Source organism: Megascapheus bottae, chromosome 15 (genome assembly GCF_031878675.1).
Source record: "Megascapheus bottae isolate mThoBot1 chromosome 15, mThoBot2.hap1, whole genome shotgun sequence".
Lineage (NCBI taxonomy): Eukaryota > Metazoa > Chordata > Mammalia > Rodentia > Geomyidae > Megascapheus > Megascapheus bottae.
In genome coordinates, this window is record NC_143523.1 from 19381834 (window position 1) to 19401615 (window position 19782).

Sequence of the window (19782 nt, forward strand, 5' to 3'; positions counted from 1 at the left end):
TTCTGAGAGCTGGCCAGAGCATCCTCATACAGTATGACTGAATGAACACTTAACAAGAAAACTATGAACTAAGGCCAAAAACAATTGTGGCTTTGACAAATGAAAACATAATGGGTTCAATGGCTCAAAATGCTGTCTGGCAGCCTGAAAGTCAAATGGATCCTTCAAGTATGCTCAATATGAGGCCTAGAAAAAAATACCAGTCCTGGGCCCCTCATTTTACCACTAAGCATTTCTCACAATAGTTTTAAACTGTACTTGCATATGCTACCAAATCAAAGATCAAAATATCTGCAAAGGTTCTTATTTGTTTAATGAATAAATATATTGGCATGACTCTTTGGATTAGATTTTGTTATCCCAGGCCCGAAAACAGATCTCACATGAAAATCATGCAAAAACACAATGGTAAATACTTCTGTCCCATCTCATGCAATAACTTGGTAATAAAGAATCATTAAAATAGTCTTATTAATAAGAGAGGAAGGGGTGCTTTGCATTTCAAAAATATAAAACTTCAAGTGGGAAAACATCTAGAATAAAGAAATTAATTTCCAAAGCTTCATTGATCTGGAGTATCTATATCCGATGTGTTTTAAATATATCAATGTGGTTTAACAAAAGTTCTGTTTCATGCGGTGGGTTAGCCTAATTGAACAGATATAATTATAACCCATTAATATCCATATGGCAAAGGCACAACATCATCACTCTGAGGTACATGGCTGTGACAATCGTGAGGTTTTTTTTTCCATCTTGAAATCTGAGCACCTGGTTTTCCTAGATAGCTGTGATCCAAGGATTCTAAACAATTCCTTCAAAAATGTCCCAGGGTGAATCTCATGAGCTGCTCAACTGGACCCGACCAGCGGCTTCAAGTTGGCGTTGTAAAGAACTTGTTGAGGGGAAAGCCACCTCCTGTGTAACGAGAGGCTGGTTTGATCGCTGAGAAGCTGTTTTCTGTGGGTATTCTGTCCTTGTCTCTGTAAGAGAAGAGGCACGAGTCAGTTTCTCTATTTCTTTTTTTCATTTTCAAAAGTTTGATGCTCTGATAGTTCCTAGGGTGAGTTAGCCACCGAAAATGACCTTGATTAAAGCTTCTCGGTTTAGACAAGGTGGTATAAATCTAATTAGACATTTGCTGATAACACATCAAACTAGGGGAAGACAATTAAATGTGAAATGTGTTCTAATGTTGATCTAAATATGGTCAGAGGGCCATAACAGCTCAGGCACTGTGGATTTAGTGACTTCTGACTGGTGATCATCTTCCTGTTGCAGAAAACATTTGTTTAGTTCCAAAGATCAGTCAGGAGAAACTTCCTCTTAGCTCAATTACAATGACTAATTCACCACTTATCAAATGATATATTCCAAAGATCTGGTGGAAGCTTATAAATATTTACTACCCACTAGCTATCTCTCCTCAGATTTGGACATTTACAAAGTACAAATGTTCCTCTTATTCAAGACAAGCAACAGTTATTAGCAGAAATAATTAAAGACACAAGAAAATCTGGGAAGGTTTTAAAGGATAATATTTTGGTGACATTATAAAATGAGTTTTATCCTGAAATATATAACATATATTCTATTTGGGTCTCCTTCAAATACACACACACACACACACACACACACACACACACACACACACAGAGGTCTCCTGAAGAGTGATAATTTATGCAAGGATCTTGGAGAAGATATTGATGGAATCCCCTCCCCTTTTTTGTGGGTCATGTGGCTTGAGCTAGGCCTGGGCGCTGTCCCTGAACTCAAAGTTACCGCCTTACCCTTGAGCCAAGCCCCACTTCCCATTTTCTAGATGTTAATTGGAGATAAGAGCCTCAGGTCCTTTTGTGCCTGGTCTGGCTTTGACCCTTGATCCTCAGATCTCACCCTCCTGAGTAGCTAGGACTACAGGCGTGAGGCACCATGCCCAGCTTTTAAACCAAAATTAAACAAACTGTTGAGACTAAACTCAATTAAATAGGACACCTATGAATGATTTGCCTTAATGCAATGAACTCTGCGGTTTCCAAAAGAATCCAATTGACACTGGAAACTTTAGACCAACCATGGGATTTGAGATGGAGAAATAAAGGGGAGGAGGTGGGCAGGTGAGACATGGGGTGGGATGAAAGATAAAAGAAAGCAAAAAGGAAAGCAATGACATAAGTTGCTATTTTTTTTACAGAGATCATGCACTGGAGATAATCTAAATTATCACATTTGGAAAAAATCTATAGTAGGGTGCTGGTTTATCAACCCAGCAGTCTTTAAACAGACTTATTTGATGACTTAGAAACTACATTCCCCACAAACGGGACAAAAGCCCTGGTTCTGAGTGGGTCCAGCAAAGAGGACTCCTTCATGATCTTTGGCAACTTGTCTGGCTCCTGACTGGCCTGCAGTGCTGGCAGCCCTTAATCCCCCTCCCCCTCCACTCTCTTGCCTTAAATAACCTAAATTCTCCTTTCTGAAGGAACTTCAGCTTAATGCTTCTGGCTTGGTCTAAAACTGACTAATGGGAATACAGTCTCTTTTACATTATCTCTTTAATGTATTTATAGGCCATTATAACGACTCCCTGCAGCATTCTTCTCTCTAGTCTAAACCATCTCAGCACTTTTGTTCTTGCCTCTGCATATTTTTTCTTCCATACCTCAATCTCTTTTGCTGTGTTCCTAGGACCTCACCTCTCCATCTACTGGTTATAGACCCCCAAGTAGATGTATTCACCTGTGGAAGACAGCCCAGGCCAGCAGAGTTACAAATGATGTGAGTTTAAGGACCAGAGGTGGATAGGTAAAGGAAGAAGCTCCCATGTAGTACTACCTCATATAGAGCTTCCTGCAATAATGGGAGTGGCCATGTGGAATCAGCAGAAACCTGTGGCCCTTGACTGTTTGAAATGTCAATAGTGTGAATGAGAAAGAGAATTGTCAGTTGCCTTTTTTTTTTTAGTGTGCCAGTACTGGGGTTTGAACTCAGGGCCTGGATACCGTCCCCTCTCTCTCCCTTCCTTTCCCTCCCCTCTCTCTCATCTGGTGCACTGTGCCACTTGAACCACAGCTTCACTTCCAGTTCTTTGGTGGCTAGTTGAATATAAGAATCTCACAAACTTTCTTGCCCTGCTGAGCTTGAATTATGATCCTCAGATTTTAGCCTCCTGAGGAGCTAGGATTACAGGCATGAGCCACCAGCACCTGGCTCCATTTCATTTTGTTGTGATGTATTTAAACTTACATAAGACTGAGACATCAGGGTTCTCTTTATGGACCACTGAGAAGGTTTGAGCCAGAGGTGAGGCTCATCTTTTTGTGCCCAGCAAGTTACAGGGTGGTCAATAGGGTCAAAGAAGACTAAGTCATTGAAAAAATCTTATTAAGTGAAGTAAGCCAGACCTAAAGGAGCACAGGCTCCATGGTTTCCCTCATTTGTAATAATTAGTACACATCTAGGATTCTCCTAGCAGAGGATCACAATAGCTCAAAAGCTATGTACATATGGTCATATAGAATAAGACTAAACAAAATGAACTCAAGGATATGGAAACAAGAGGTTTATTTTTGTGATTGTTGTTCCTAATGTACTATGTGAGGTTATTTCTTTTTTTTTTTTTTTTTTTTTTTTTTGCCAGTCCTGGGCTTGAGCTCAGGGCCTGAGCACTGTCCTTGGATTTTTTTCTCAAGGCTAGAGCTCTACCACTTGAGCCTCAGCACCACTTCTGGCTTTTTTCTATGTATGTGGTACCGAGGAATCGAACCCGGGTCTTCATGCATGCTAGGCAAGCACTTTAACCACTAGGCCAAACTCCCGGCCCCGTGAGGTTATTTCTTCCCTCTGTTTGTTCCTTATGTTTAATCTCATGTGGTTACTGTATCTGACTTTGTTACCTGGTATATGGTATATATGTTATTTGTTTATTTGAAATAGGGAAAGGAAGAGGAAAAACAAAATGATTGGGAGGGGTGGGGGGGGACAAAAATATGAGAAGGGGTATTGATGTTCAAGAAATAATGTACCCACTACTACCTGCCGAATGTAACTATAACGCCTCTATACATTTACCCCAACAGTAAAATACATTTTTTAAAAAATAAAGAAGACTAAGTCAGGGAAATGATCCAGCCCTGGGAGGATAATTAACTATGCAGACAAACAAGCTTCTTTGAATTGTATAAACTGGACCACTGGTCTCCAGCTGGGGAATGTGAGCTGGAGAGTGGTGAAAGAGAGAAGGGATCAGGAATTCTACTTGCGATTTTATCTTATTAGAAAATCATGCTTTGTTAATAGTTACAAAATGACAAGAGTTTGCATGCCATCTGTATATTAAAATATATTAGGTGCAAATCTAAAACTACACTAAGGTTTTTTTAATTTTAAAAATTTTATATATATAGCCAGGCACTGGTGGCTCATGCCACCAGTGAAGATCAAAGTCTGAAGTCAACCCCAGGCAGAAAGCCCCATGAGACTTTTATCTCTAATTAACCACTCAAAAACTGCAGATGGCAGAGTATTAGCCTTGAGCCAAAAGAGCTCAGGAACCACACCCAGGCCCTGAGTTCAAACCCCACAATCAACAACAACAAAAAAGTGTGTGTGTGTGTGTGTGTGTGTGTGTGTGTGTGTGTGTTTGTAGATAGATGGAAGAAGGAACTGCAAGTTCAAAGATCTTTAGTGATGGAGTGTGTATTCAGAAAGCTTGCAAGTTGCATTAAGAAGTTCCACTAAGCTAGATGCCTTCCTCAGGTGGGACCTCACTACCTTGACATTTTATGCACAACCTTAAAAGAAAAAGAGAGGGAAGGGAGAAGGAGGAAATGAAGGAAAGAGGAGAGGGGTCATAGCATTTCCACTCCACTCTTTAGTTACTTCATGTCTTTGATCTCATTGGTTCTTGAAGTTCAATGTGTCTGAGAATCACTGAGCGGCTTGCGAAATTACAACTTCTGAGGCCTACCCCGCGCTTGCTGAACCCAAATATCTGGATCCCGCATCCTGCATGCCTAATAAAGCTCACTGGAGAGTCTGCATCAGATAGCGGCTAGATCCACACTTTAAGACAGACTTGTCTAAATGATAGCTGTATTTTACTCTACCAAGAAGCTGACATATAAATGTGGACCAGGGGAATACTTTGATTTACAAGAAGGACAGATTTTTACTGGCAAATGAATTTGCATCCAGTTACTTAATATGCCGTTTGCTGCTAACGGATTGTAGGCAGATGCGCTCAAACCATATTTCAGCTTGTCCCCAAAGTGTCCATGTAGATGAAATACCAAATGTGACTTTCACATTATATATCATTATATATCACTCTTTCTGTTCCACGTTTGACTCACCAATGAGTAGATACTTCTGAGAGAGTCCTAAGAGGGATCTCAGTGCCAGGGAGACCCACTTGGCTGTTGTATGGACCTCTGCCTGATGGTTCACCTTGTGACTAAGTTTACCCCCTATGAAGTTGTTGACTTTGTGACTACTCGCCAAGTATTTTATGACCAGAGAGTAGGAACACATGGGAAAGTTTGACCAATTCTTACTTCTGAAGCATTTCTTTGCGTTTCTGAGCCAGGTATTTCTTCTTCAAATTCGCCAGTTCATTGCCAAGTTTCTCAATCTCATATTTATATTCTTGGCTCTGTGACTCATACATATTCAGTTCTGAAGACAAAACCTAATGTGGCAAACAAAGCAGCATTAGCAAAGATACACAGCATGACAAAATCTTTTCCTGAAAAAAGAATCTTCTTATACTGCTACAGTTTCTCTCCAATGAGACTAGAAATACAAACCAATGCCCAAGGTTTAACAACTAATCTACCAGCTTCCACCTGCTTAAAGGGCTGGTCTGTATCTGGGTCAAATATTGTGGCTGAGGACTGAAGATTCAGGTAACATTCAAATAGGCTCCACTGAATGATATGTTTCGAGGAATATTCTGTGTAGAGACAGAACAACTCCCAGACATGCAGTCTAAAATTGTTTTTAAAGCCTTTAGGAAAATATTAAAGAAAAATCACACTAGAGAGTATGATTTAGATGAGGATGGTGGTAAGAATTATTCCAAAATAAGTCTTGCCACCAGTACTAAACAAAGCATCCAATTTATGTTTGCCTCTTTATCTCACCTCTTTATCCCAGCACTGGGACACTTAACTGAGAAGAAGTAGGGAGCCGTGACAGGTACATAGGAGACTGTGATTAGAAGCCTGATCAACCCATCTCTTCCCATGGCTGTTTTCAATGGGTATGAATGGTCTCTGGTTGGGCAAGAGTCAGAATTTACTCATCCAGATAAGACATAAAGCATAGAAATGCACACATTGCCTGACCCCTGTAACTATAATCCCTCCGTTCATCATCTTTACAATAAAAATAACTTTTTACGAAAAGATATAAAGCATGCCCAAGCTAGAATACAGGCCCAGCCAAAACCAAGCTGAGAAAATACCTATTGTTGTACCAATTTGTTTTAACTCTTGCTCATTATTTTGAAGACATGTTTGTTTGGTTTTTTTTAAAGATTACCATTTTGGTTTTGGTTTTGGAAATGGTCCTCTATGTACTTCAGGCTACCCTCAAACTCACAATCCTCTTTCCTTAGTCTTGCAAGTGCTGAGATTGCAGATATGTACCCACCATGACCAGCTTTGTGTAATGATGATCATTGATTGTATTGTTTGGTTAGATTTCCTTTCTGTCCTTGCACCTGCCAGCCACACGCTCCAGCTCTGAGCCACACCTCCAGATCTTGATCGGCACTCATTAGAGGACTCACCTGCTTCGGAAACCTTTCCTCTTCATTACTGTGAAAATCATTCTAACTCTGCTAGTTGATCTAAGGAATGGGATTTTCACACTGGAGGAAAATTTGTCTCCATAGTTAAATTCTTAGGAACAAAAAACCCTGTTTCTAAACAATGAATAAAGAATTTCCTAAGAGACCAGATAATGACATTGACCTGTTGATCTAGCTCAGTACCGCCTGCTTCTAAACCTCTTCTGCAAAAAGTAATTTGTTACACTGCATTTTTAGCCAAAAAAAAAATTCAAGATTTCTCCTAGGTAAAGGATTAAGGTAACAAAAGGCCCCTATGAGAGCCATTTATGGACATTCATACCAAAGTGTAGATAAGATAAATGCTTTTTTAGTCTATACACAGTCTGAAGAAAACACAAGGGGAAATACACTGTTTGAAATATTTAATTACTCTAGGTAATTAAAATAAATAATAATAATATTCTTGTGTAAAACTCAAATTATGTGCCTGGATACTCACGTGAAATGAGCAATAAGAATAATTTGAAAATTAATGTTCTATTAGACTTCCATCTTATTGGTCTTTTGGAGATAAAATATCCTACAATATCCTGTCTTTCAAAGAGTTAATGTCATACTATAGCAGGTTGGCATCTTTTCCCCTAGGCAGAGAACAATGACGATTACATGTTCTTGATAATAATACATCCCATGGAGTTGTATGTGTGACACTTCCCTCCTAAGCCAAAATAGCAGATACTTGCTTGGGAAGTAAAGTGGAAAAATATCATGTAACAATACATCATTTGGGGGAAAATGTACAGAAAGCACACAGAACGGTAAAATACCCATCCTCTCTACAGCTGAGGATCATAAGTAACTTAGAAGAGTAGTGTAAAAAAAAATCTTGCATGATTTTATTTCTTTTCATGGCTCCTTATCTGACTCACGTTGGTCATAGAGCCAGGCCCTGAGAACGAATCTTTTGCTTTGATCTATGCCCTAGACTCATTGATCTCAGCTAGAAAGGAACAGCAGAAATCTGCTTTTGACATGAGGTCTGCTCCCACTGGGTAATGGCATCCCATATTTCTGCTTTTCCTTTCCACAATCCAAGTCTTCTCTCATCTTGTATTTATCCACAAGATAATTTCCTTGGCTTCATCCTTCCCCTAACTTACCCTCCTCCTTCTGGAAACCAAGGTGTGTAATGAGTTCTAACAGTGCTGGTTCATGAAGGGTAGCATTGGAGAAACCAGCTAACTGTGCGCCACAGCCTGGACTGGCCCCGGGGTACCCCAGGTTTAATCAGGCAAGGGCAGAGCCCAGCACTTACTTTAAGTTGCTTGGTCTTCTCCTGCAACGTGTGCCGGTAGATCTGGAGCTGCTCTGCAGCCTCCGGGCCAGGCTGCCGGGCCAAGATGTGTTTCAGTTCCACATACAGTTTCTCCTTTTCCTGGTGGAGAGCAGAAACCAGAACCACAATCAACAGCTCTGCCCAAGCAGGGAAAGTACCTTTTGCTACATGGCCACAGTGGTTTGGGAGCATCCAAGGAGACTTTGTACCTATACCCTGACTGTATTTGCTTGCTGGTTCAATCCACACACATCCCTTATTAACAATGGTATCTAGACTCAATCACAAGATAAATGAGTAAGAGAATCTTCTACCTAGACATAGGAGCACCTACAATCAGAAGGTAGCACTGGAGGACCTCAACCAGAAACTGCAGCTAGTGAAAGAAGTGACTGACAGGAAGATCTAAGAGAGGTGTTATAAAAATTACATTTGAATTGTCCTTCCAAAAGTAAAGAGGATCCTCCCTCAGCCAAAGAGAGGAAAGAAGAGATGTTTAGGACCAAGTTCTGTGATGGCACAGAAGTATGGTGATAAATCCAGCTCAGGGCAGGAGGAGAGAAGGAATGGGAAGAGAGAAAATCCAGACCACAGCAGGTTAGGTCTAGATTGTGGTGGGAACGTGATCTATGTGGCAGATGGGGGCCAGGGATAAGACATGCCTGACTGTCTTCCAGAAAATACATCCAGCAGCAGCATGGAGACTGCAGGCAACATTAGGATTCTGCCCAGTGACCCACTGAAAGCAGGTAAGATGGACCTCAGGCCTCAGGGTGGGAGATGTGGAGACATCAGGGAAGTAGGATCAGAAGGATCTGGAGAAAGATCTCACAATGAAAAGGGAAGGGGCAGGAGCCACAGTGATGCCCAAGTCTCCCCTGAGGGAAGCTGGTGGTGACAAAGACAGGAATGCTGTAAGAATAGATGAGGTAGAGGTAGAGGTAGGAGGGGAGAGGGTACTGGGATGTTTCTGTCCGGCATCATGACATGGCATTGAGACTGGACCCCTCAGGATTCCAAGGAAAGAATCTAGTGCAGGAAATACAGCAAAGGGCATTGGGGAGCGAAGGGCAAGTCGTCTCAGAAAACCTAGGTCTTTGGGAGAACAAAGGGAAGTGTAAGGAAGGGAGAAAGAGCAGTATGGAGACAAGTGAACTTCTCACAAAGAAAAGGAAGAGGCGGGGTGCGGGGGGGAATGGTTAGGGTCAGTGACATCAAATGACATGAAGGAAGAAGGGGTGCCAGCAACCACAGGCCACTCACTGGGATATCACAGGTGACCTCAACTTAGGCTGCAGTGACACAGGCTAAACCATAGATCAGAAGCTAGTAAAATGAACAGTGTAGGAAGAAAAAAGAACTAAGAATATTTTGAGGTGTAGGAATGGATGAGTGGATGAGAACTCAAGAAAAAAAGTAAATAAGTCTGGGCAATTTTTGTTTATTTGTTTGTTGGTTGGTTGGTTGGTGAGGCTGGAACTCCAGGCCTGGGTATTGTCCCTGAGCTCTTCAGCTCAAGGCTAGCACTCTACGACTTTGAGCCACAGTGCCACTTCCAGTCTTCTGATAGTTAATTGGATATGAGTCAGGACTTTCATGCCCTGGCTGGCTTTGAACCTCGATTCTCAGATCTTAGCCTCTGCAGTAGCTAGGATAACAGGTGTGAGCCACAAGTACTCAGCAAGGCTAGGCACTAGCTTTATCAGGCAAAAACAAAGATTTCCTAGGAAGCTAAAGCAAATCAAATTTCTATGCAACATAAACAACAAGCAATACAGACTTCTCCCATGTATTCTGACTCTTCTACTGCTGGTAAGATGGTTTTGGATCCTACAGATATTGCAAACAAGCAGAGACTTACTTCTAAAGTGCCTCAGTTTGAGATTACTGATCTCTAAAGTACAATAATTCAAATAAACATTGATAATGATGAGGATGTCTCCTCATTAGTCTCTATACATCCTTATTTCCTTAATGTAATTATGTTAAAAAGAAAAACCAAGAGAAATACAAACCTTCTCATTAAATAAAATATCTAATCAAACGAAAACTAATTTCTACCTAGAGCTACCTAATCTTGACATTGTCGTTAAATGATTTTTTTTTGCTAAAGCTTATAAAAGACTTGGGGGAAAAAGTAGGTAAACTACATTAGCTAAGCATGGGTACCATTTGTTTTAGGTATGTTTTTCCCCTGGGAAAACAATAGAAACTTTATTACAAAAACAGAGCTTTACCTATAGGAGAACATTTGCCACGTAAAAATTAGTGAGAAGGTATTGAAGGAACACACACACACACACACACACACACACACACACACACACACAAACTGTCATTAATGAAATACTTGTAGAAATGACAAAGATGCCCAAAAGTCTGTGTTAAAGAAACCTTGCACAATAGAATTACAAAGTGGTGATTTTCCTTTGCCATCTAACCCCTTCTGTCACACCTTACAATATAACCTTCACAGCAAATGGATGTAGCAAGCAATGAAAAAGATATCAGGAGGTGAGTTTATTTTCTATAACCACTTAATGCCTGCTCTGTTGGAAAAAAAATAATAACACTTCTGACAAGGCCTCAAGATTCAATTTGGAGAGGGTAATACGTATGTGGAGAAGTCCACAGAACTCTTTTGTCCATTTCTTTCAACTCACCTTTCTTTATTCCAGGGAACAGAGAGCTTGAAAAGTAAAGAACCCCACAATGATGAAAGGGAAGCAATCTAGTTTGAGATATAATCATGTCTTCAAGTGAAAAGACCATCTTGCTGTGAGAACCAGGAGTTTCACATGAGTAATTCTTTTCAGTCGTGTGGGTCAGGTAAGGAAGCAGAGAGGCAGGACAGGAAACTTTGGAGGAAGTAAATATTGTCACCCCACTTCATAGGTGAGAATCCCAAGGCGAGTGGGCATTAATTGTCTGCACCAAGTCCTTTGATAAGTGAGAAACCTAGTTATGCTACATCTAAAATTCCACTTGTTCCCATGCAGTACTTCCAATGGGGCTTTGAAGATATGCTAGTACCTGAAAAAAAATATGGATCTGAATGAGCTTCAGAGCTGGGCTTGGTGGTCCACACTGTAATAGTAGATACTCAAGAGGCAAGGGCAAGAGGATTACTGTTGGAGGCTGGCTAAGGTGAATGCTTAGATCCTCTCCGAAAAATCAAGCTAAAATTGAAAGGGTTTGGGTATGGTTCAAGTAATAGAGGCTTGCCTAGCACATGTAAGACACTGAGTTCAACTTCCAGTAAAGAATAAAAAACAACCACAAAATTCCTGAAGACTGCATGATAATGTCAACAGATGAATGGATCCAGAAAGGAAAATCAAGTTGAAAGCCAGCATAGAGGGAATATGAGGTATCCATGATTCCACGCCTGTCCTTTCCTCACCTCCATCAGAAACAGCCCTTCCCAAGTCCTCTCTCAGAACCTAGAGTCTTTTGATGCTGAGGGAATTATATTATTGTTCAACCTCTTAGTCCATCATTTTCTCTCTTTTTTCCCAGACTGTAAAATGAGTTGAAGTGAATTTATTCTAAAGAACAGCTGAGCAACTGAACAGGGAGTGCCCACAAAGGTGGAGGAAGTAAAGAAACTGAATGAATTACCATTAAAACAGCCTTCAAAGTCAAAGAACTCTGAGAGTTAAGTTCCCCAGGACAAGTGATATTTCCCTGTGCAGGAAACTTCACCAAGAAGCAATGGTGGGGGGTCCCGGGAATGTTTTGCCAGGGAATTGGTGTGTCTGGATTTTGGTGTACATGTACAATGAGAAAATCTAACTGATTAAAACAAAAAGCAAAGGCTGGCAAAAATTAACGTTCTAGCCATGTGTATCACACAAATCTGTATTTGGGGGAACATGCTAGTAATTTAGATAAATATAAAAAGTTTGATGGATTGAAAGTCTTAAGTACGATTGTCTTCCAATTTATTCCTCTCCTAACCCTCTACAGGGGCCAACCAAGCTCTTCAAACATTGTGCAATGGGGTGTATAATAACCCCATTTAGAGACAAAGCATGCAATTCTATTATAAAGAGAATCTATCTTATGCAGCAGAGACTCATTAGCTATCCCATGTATATTGTCTCCATAAGCCAGCAGTGGCAGGACCAGCTGCCTCACAATACATATCTTGTCCTTCTTCATTAAACCACATTCATTTCTCTTTAAACTCAGGCAATTAATTTGTCACTTGGTTAGCAGCACCATATGTCAATGGCAGATCCTAAGAAAGTGACCAAATAGTTTTATTTCATCACCAGTGAAAACCTTCAGGTTGGTATTTTTTTACTCAAGCGTTTGTTTATAGTACACATCAATATAACTTAGTGGTAGGCCTCATTTTTTAATTATTTTACTTATTGCTACTCTTGAATAAAGCTCTTGACATCAAGAACCTAGTTTTCTCTCTGTATGGATAAGCGTGTGTGTGTGTGCGCGCGTGCCAGTACTGGGGTTTGAACTCAGGACCTATGCAATATCCTTTAGCCCTTTTTGCTCAAGGCTAGTGCTCTTTAAGCCACACCTCCTCTAACCAGCCTTTTGGTGGTTAGAGATAAGAAACTCATGGACCTTCCTGCCAAGGCTGGCTTCAAATCCTGATCCTCAGAGCTCAGCCTCCTGAGTGGCTAGGATTAAAGGTGTGAGCCAGGCTGGAAAAAGCGTAACCTGAGAGTGCTCACCAGAGGCTATCGACCCTTGCCATGGTACTTTTTTTTCTAGACATTCATTCATCCAATAGTCAGACATGATTATAGAGTCTCTGGCTGTAACAATCTTTGCTAAATTATGCTGGTGACAGCACATCTGATTGTCGATATCAGCTGAGAATAGTGGTAAGACATTAATTATAGTGTAAGCTTCAAATAATGCTGTCATTTCTTAGTGACAGTCTGTAACCCCCATTGGAAGTTCCAGATGAGAATTAGTCAGATTTCAGCTATTGGTATTTTTACCTAACACTCAGTTAAAAGTCTGCACTGGGAATGGTCTATGCAAATAAGACTCAATGCTATTCTGGGTACAGTTCAGAGAAAGAAAATTGAACTGTTCACAGAGCTCCTTTCCCTCCCAAGCTACAGTTGTATAATCACTGTCTGTTTACACTCTCTGTCTTTTGCTTTGCATCTTTGGCTGAAAACAGAAGATAGTTCACATTCAGTGTGCACCTCCACAACCCCCCTGCCTCAGTTCGCCTACACCAAGCAGAAACTTACTGAGAGGAACTAATTTATTCTGTTTCCTTCTGACTCTGTGTTGGGCAAGTGCCAGTGCATTGGTTCTGCTCACCCTGAAAGTAACAATTTGCTTGGGCGAGTGTTGAGGATAATTGTCTCACCCCCTTGAACCAGCTGGCTCATACTCAGGGGAAATAGCTTTCCTCTGACGAAAGACATACCCACCAGAGGAAGAGCTACCCTCCCAGGGGCTTGGGTACCACCAAGGTGCTTCAAGGACAGACATGCTGCCTTGTTCATCATTATAACAGCCTCCGACAATGAATCCAAGACACAACTGTGTCTTGGAGGTACGTTATCTAGATTTAACAGCCTGGGTTGGCTCTGAACCATGATCCTCAAATCTCAGCCTCTTGAGTAGTAGGAGAATAAGCATGAGCCATTAGAATCTGGCTTAGTGCCTATTTATTTAAAGAATAAAACCTATCACTGGATGTGAAATTATATGCCTGCCATCTCATCACTCAGGAAGTTGAGATCAGAAAATCACAAGTTTGAAGCCAACCTAGGCTACATAATGAATCTAGCCTCCAAAGAAAGGCAGGGAGGGGAGTAGAACAAGGGGAAATATAGCTACTACTTCTGAAGGAAAAGAGAAAAACAAAAAGACATCCTCACAGAATTTCCACGAGAGCTCTTTTTCAGAATGTCAGCAGAGGTCATTCGTGGTCCTACCTAGAGTATTTAATCTTTATCAATTTATCCTTTATGTCCAATTGAATAAGAATCTTTAATGTCAGATCCATGATGAGTCTCTGCAAATACTTCTTACTATCATGCTCTGTCCATTCTAGGTCTCTATAATTGTTCACATATGGGGGGAGCAGAAGGAAAAAGAGACAGAGTCCATTAGTCAGGTGTGAACTTGTAGTCTTGTGCTCTTATTTGGCTTTCTTGCTCAAGGCTGGTGATCTAGCATTGGAATTACACTTCTACTTCTGGCTTTTTGCTGGTTAATTGGAGGTATGTTCTCCAGATTTAACTGCCTTGGTTGGCTCTGAACTGAGATCCTCAAATCTTAACCTATTGGGTAATAGGATTATAAGCATGAGCCATCAGAACCTGGCTGGGTACCTAATTATTTTGTTGATTGTGGTTATATTGGCAACAAACTATGCCCCTTCTGTCTTCATAGTATACATGGGTGAAAGCACTGAGAAATTTTACTAGAGTAACATCTTCCAGGGAGTAGAGCTTATATAATTCACCCCAGTGAGATAGTGCTATGCTCTCATCATTCTCAACTAAAAAACTTTTTTTATGTATGCTCAGGAAATCACTTGATGAATAAATCTAATCTCTTAACTAAATATTTTTAAAGCTTTTCTGGTAGTTCAATTTCTATTACTTTTTGAATTAATAAGATTTGCAAATGTATTCAAATTAACTGACACTGAAAATGCTACTTCTATGTGCGTGTACATATTAATACACATAAATACAAAAATGCAAACATAACTCCTTATCTACATTCCTCAACTAAATAACAAAATGGGTTTTTAAATAACCTCCTGAAACACAGAAATCCTAATTGCACACATCACCTTTTCCCTTATTTTTAATATAGTATATTTCTTCCTTTTTGTTTGATTTTAGTTTTTTTCCCTCCCTCCCTTCTCCAATCCATCATTCTTTACAAAATATTAAAGTTAGATTTAAATTTTTAAACGAGATTATTTTTCTGTTTCCATCATCCGAGCCACATAAAGGCAACCCTAGCACACAGCTTAATCTATCCGGAAATGCATGATTTCATTAGGAAGGTAAATTAAGAACTCTGTAAACACACTACATTTCTATCTAGCTTTACAAGCAGGAAAAAAATAATGGCTGGTATCTTGGGACTTTCTTGTTTATTGGCTTTATAACGAAAACGTCAGCTGAACGGAACTCTGGGCCCATCTTGTTTATGATGTCATGAAGTGAAAAAGTCCCCCGGAGAGAGTGAAAGATTCTAGAATTGGAGATGAGACAGAATTACACAGCAGAGTTCTTACTACACAGGAAACTAGTTGGTTGCACAGGGTTCCTAGCTTCCCAGGTACATGGTTAAGTGTTTCATGAGGCAGATGAGAAATTTGCATGCAATAACCTTCCCCAATTTTGGAACAATAAGAGAGATGCTCCTGGCACTTTCTGATTTAAGCAGCTAAGTTTTCTTGGGAGATCTTTTTGCAAGGGATTTTTATTTCCAAAATGAAAACAGATGTTTGTGAAATTTCTGCACAAAGTACATAATCCCCTAGACTAGCCTTCATTTATCACTGAAGCTGTTTCAGTTTCATCTTTCTCCTGCATACCTAGCAATAGAGTGTGTAGAAGGTATTTAGTCTTATTAAATCAAGAGGGCTGACTGTTCGAATTGTTTAATGAAACATCAAGAGAAATTCAAATCAAATACATATTATTTATCTGTGCAAGGTTCACACAAAGACAAGTCTGAAACCTACAGAGCTTACTAGCGACTGAAGGAAAAACAAATAACAAACTCAATGTAAAGATTAAGCCATGTCAGGTCCCCAAAAGTGAAGCATGCCGATAAGTTCAAGAACAGAGATGAGATCCAGAAAACATTTCCGGTGGATCTTCCCGTTAGTACAGAGAGTGTCGTTTGCATCACTATCAAAGAACAGATTTAATAGATGAAGCTACTTGAAGTCAATCTGTGCATTGCCTGTCTGAAAATTAAGTTTGTAAAATTCATCTGAAAACCCGAACCAAAACTTGGAGAGACTGGATGCCTGTGGTACCCCATCTATAATCTTACCTATTCAGGAAGCTGAGATGTGATGATCTCAGTTTGAAGCCAGATGGGGCAGACAAATATGAGACTCTTATCTCCAATTAACCAGCAAAAAGCTAGAAGTGGTGGTGTTGCCCAATGGGTAGAGCAACAGCCTTTGGCGGGGGGGGGGGGGGGGGGGAGGGGGGAGTGTCATCAAGAGCATGAGGCCCTGAGTTCAAATCGAGTACTGGCACAAAAAGAAAGAACCATGCATTAGGAGAGTTGATAGTCACTGATCTATACATATATATGTGTGTGTGTGTGTGTGTGTGTGTGTGTGTGTGTGTGTGTGTGTGTGTGTGTGTATTGAGAGAGAGAGAATATGAATGTACTCTTTGCATGACTTACATAACTGTAGCCCCTCTGTATATCACCTTTATAATAACATTTTAAAAAAGGAGGCACAATGGAAATGTGTTTTACCTTTCCTGGTAAAAGGAACAAGACAAGCATCTGAAGATTGCAGAGTTCAGCATAAGCAGCTAGTAAGCATTTACAGTGTCAAGGTTGCTTAAAATAATCAGTAAGTCACTTCTTAATGCAAATAAAACAAAATTGAAGAATACATCTTTCACTACTGCTATTATTCTTTGAAAATATAAACTCTTCCTTAAAAAATAAGATGAATCCTACTTTCATAAATAATAGTAAGGGGTTTGTTGTATTTTTGTTTTGGGCAGTGTTGGGGATTGAACCAAGGGCTTAGAGCATGCTAAGCAAGTACTATCGCAATTAAAAAAAAAGTGATAGGGACCATGAATTTGGTCTAGTGGTAGAGTGCTTGCCTAGCATGCACAAAAACCCAGGTTCAATTCCTTGGTACCATATACACAGAAAAATCCAGACATGGTGCTGTGGCTCAAGTGGTAGAGCTCTAGCATTGAGAAAGCCCAAGTACAGGGCTCAGGCCCTGAGTTCATGCACCAGGACTGGCAAAAAAAAAAAAAGTTATGATGAGTTTTTTCCTTGAATTAAGTTTGTATAAGACTCATAAAATGTTTTTTGTCTTACAATTAACAGAATTTGAATCACAAAAATGCATTATGTTTGGGAACATACAGGTAATTTAGATGGTAATAATTACTAATAGTAGTAGCAATAACTATTAACCTCAATTAAAATGTTGGGAGTTTATTGACATAACTGATAACATCACATTATAATTTGATTTCCTCCATCTATCTAACTTCTGCAGTTCAATGCTCTCTTAAATTTTTATTAAGCAACAATTACACAAAGTAACATGTGGCAAATATAGTTATAAAACACAATAATAACAAAATAAAAGTTGAGTTGGAAGATGAACTCATCACCCATAAACTAGAACAACATCCGCCCTGTGAAGCAAATTATGGACTATCATCATGCCCCCCCATGCCCACCCTATCACCATCATCTAAATCCTGTTGTTATTATTCCCTTGAGCTCTCATTACAGTTTTATTAATTTATTTATTGCCTAGTTTTGCTTTGCTTTGAGCTTTATAAAAATATATCCAAATAGATGTTGGCTTGCCTGTTTTTCTCAAAGTTGGGATTCTAAAACAGATTGAACCATCCGTCTCACAGTTTTGTAGCTCATTTTCCATTTCACTAACTAGATGAGAATCCCACAGCTTCCTTCATTCTCCTCTCAGTGGATATTTGGGTCCCTTAAGGTTTTGTCTTCATGAAGAAAATTGCTAGGCAGAGTTGTAGACATGTTCTCAAGATCACAACTAGAAATCTTGTAAAGATGTGGACCACGGCTTAAATTTGATAAGAATAAAATAAAATCCCATTTATCTACATTCTGGCCCTTGCTTAGCATTGTCAGGCTTTCCTAAGGACTCAATTAAGCCAGACTGGACTCTTGATCCACTGGGGTTATGAGATAACATGTTGTTTGAATATGCTTAAATGTGTGGTGATTTGTAACAGTAACAGCTTATGTGAACATCTTCACATTTGACCTTCTAGCAATGGTAAGATGGTATCTAAGTGGACTTGTTTCTTCAGGCTAATTTACCATTTATGTTTTCTCTTCTGAGAAATGACTCTTGACATGCACTGTTTTCCTGGCTTACTAGTAGTCTTTTTCCTATTGATTTGAAATTGCTTATATATTCTGGGTATTTGAATTTATACCTTACTTTCTTTATGACTTCTCTTTAGGAATATACATTGTTAATTTTAGTGAAGTGAGATTTATCCGTAATTTCTTTTAGGTTTAATGCTTTTCCTATTTCATTTAAGTTCTTCCACCAAGTGTTTTTAAAAGATTTCTCTCAGCAGAAATATCCAAAGGCTTCATTAATTTTCTTGCAAATCTCCTCTTGACCTTTGGGTATTTAAAACCCTTTCTTTAAAGGTACCAGGCTCATACTTGTTCAATTTTCTCTTCTCTAGTAGATTCTAGTTTATGATTGCCTTTGTATAGGAGTCTAGAACTTTCTCGGTATTACTCATTTCAACATCCTGGTGTTTGACACCTTTTGTGTTAACAATTTTATCTTACACGGCTTTGCCCTGTGTTTTCATTGGCCTGTTAGAGGTCATCAGTGGATAATCCTATGAAAAGCAAGTCCTCTGTTCTCAAGCTGCCTGGTGTTAGTCACAGGATGCTGGAGGAATGTCTCACTAGGAAATAGTCATCCCAGCAAGCTCATTAATGAATATTTTTGTGTCATGACAACCTTCAATTTCCTGTACGATCTCACAATTTGAGAAAATTGGACGAAGGATATTGGACAAAAGGAAAAGATTTGGCAATAGCAGCTCACACAACCTGTCCTTGAGAATGCCAGCCTCGGGGCTAAACTCCCTCACTGCCAGAAACATGTGAGGGACTCATGGTTACTATTTTGGTTGTGCAGGCAAGGAAGGGCCAGTAATTTTCCCAAACAGCACAGAAAACCAATATAAAATGGAGCATTTCAGACTAAGATTTAAAATAGGTGTGTAAAAACAAGATGAGACAAAGGACAAAGGATGAACCAGTGTAACCGCCAGATTCACAAGACACTATGTTGGAGATGTACTCTACAACTTGGGAAAGGATAGGGGGAGGGGAAAATGGGAGAAAAACATGAAAGGAGTAACAGTGTTCAAGAAGTAAGGTATCTAACAAATGTACTGTAAACCCCCTATACATCGCTCTGATAGTAGAAAAAGAAAATGTATATATATATATATATATATTTCTTCTTGCTTTCAACTACTACACACACTGCTTATTATTTCTTTATTGTTGTTGATTGTGGGGCTTGAACTCTGGGCCTGGGTGCTGTCCCTGAGCTCCTCAGATCAAGGCTATTGCTCTACCAGTTTGAGCCACAGCACCACTTCTGGTTGTCTGGTGGTTAATTGGCAATAAGAGTCTCATGGAGTTTCATGCCCGGGCTGGCTTTGAACCACGATCCACAGATCTCAGCCTCTTGAGTAACTAGGATTACAGGCATGAGCCACCAGTGCTTGGCTGCTTATGGCTTTTTTTTCTCTCAACTGAGATTAAACTTAGGGATTCACACTTTCACCCAGCTGTTTTCAGCTCATGGCTGAGGCATTCTACCATTGAACCATGCCTCCACTTCCAGATTTTCGCTGATTAGGAGATGAGTCTCAAGCATTTT

General features: G+C 39.8%; 1 protein-coding gene across 1 annotated transcript in view; it reads right to left on the reverse strand.

The window, feature by feature from the left end:
• Window positions 1–290: 290 nt before the first annotated feature.
• The window catches only part of Cfap58 (cilia and flagella associated protein 58), a 90336-nt gene continuing 70844 nt past the window's right edge, over window positions 291–19782 (reverse strand). The window contains exons 16-18 of the mRNA XM_090345934.1: window positions 8112–8231; window positions 5556–5689; window positions 291–983 (exon numbers count right to left, since the gene is read on the reverse strand). Coding sequence (XP_090202060.1) covers window positions 875–983; window positions 5556–5689; window positions 8112–8231 — 363 coding nt within the window. The 3' untranslated portion in view covers window positions 291–874. The remainder of the gene's footprint in view (window positions 984–5555; window positions 5690–8111; window positions 8232–19782) is intronic.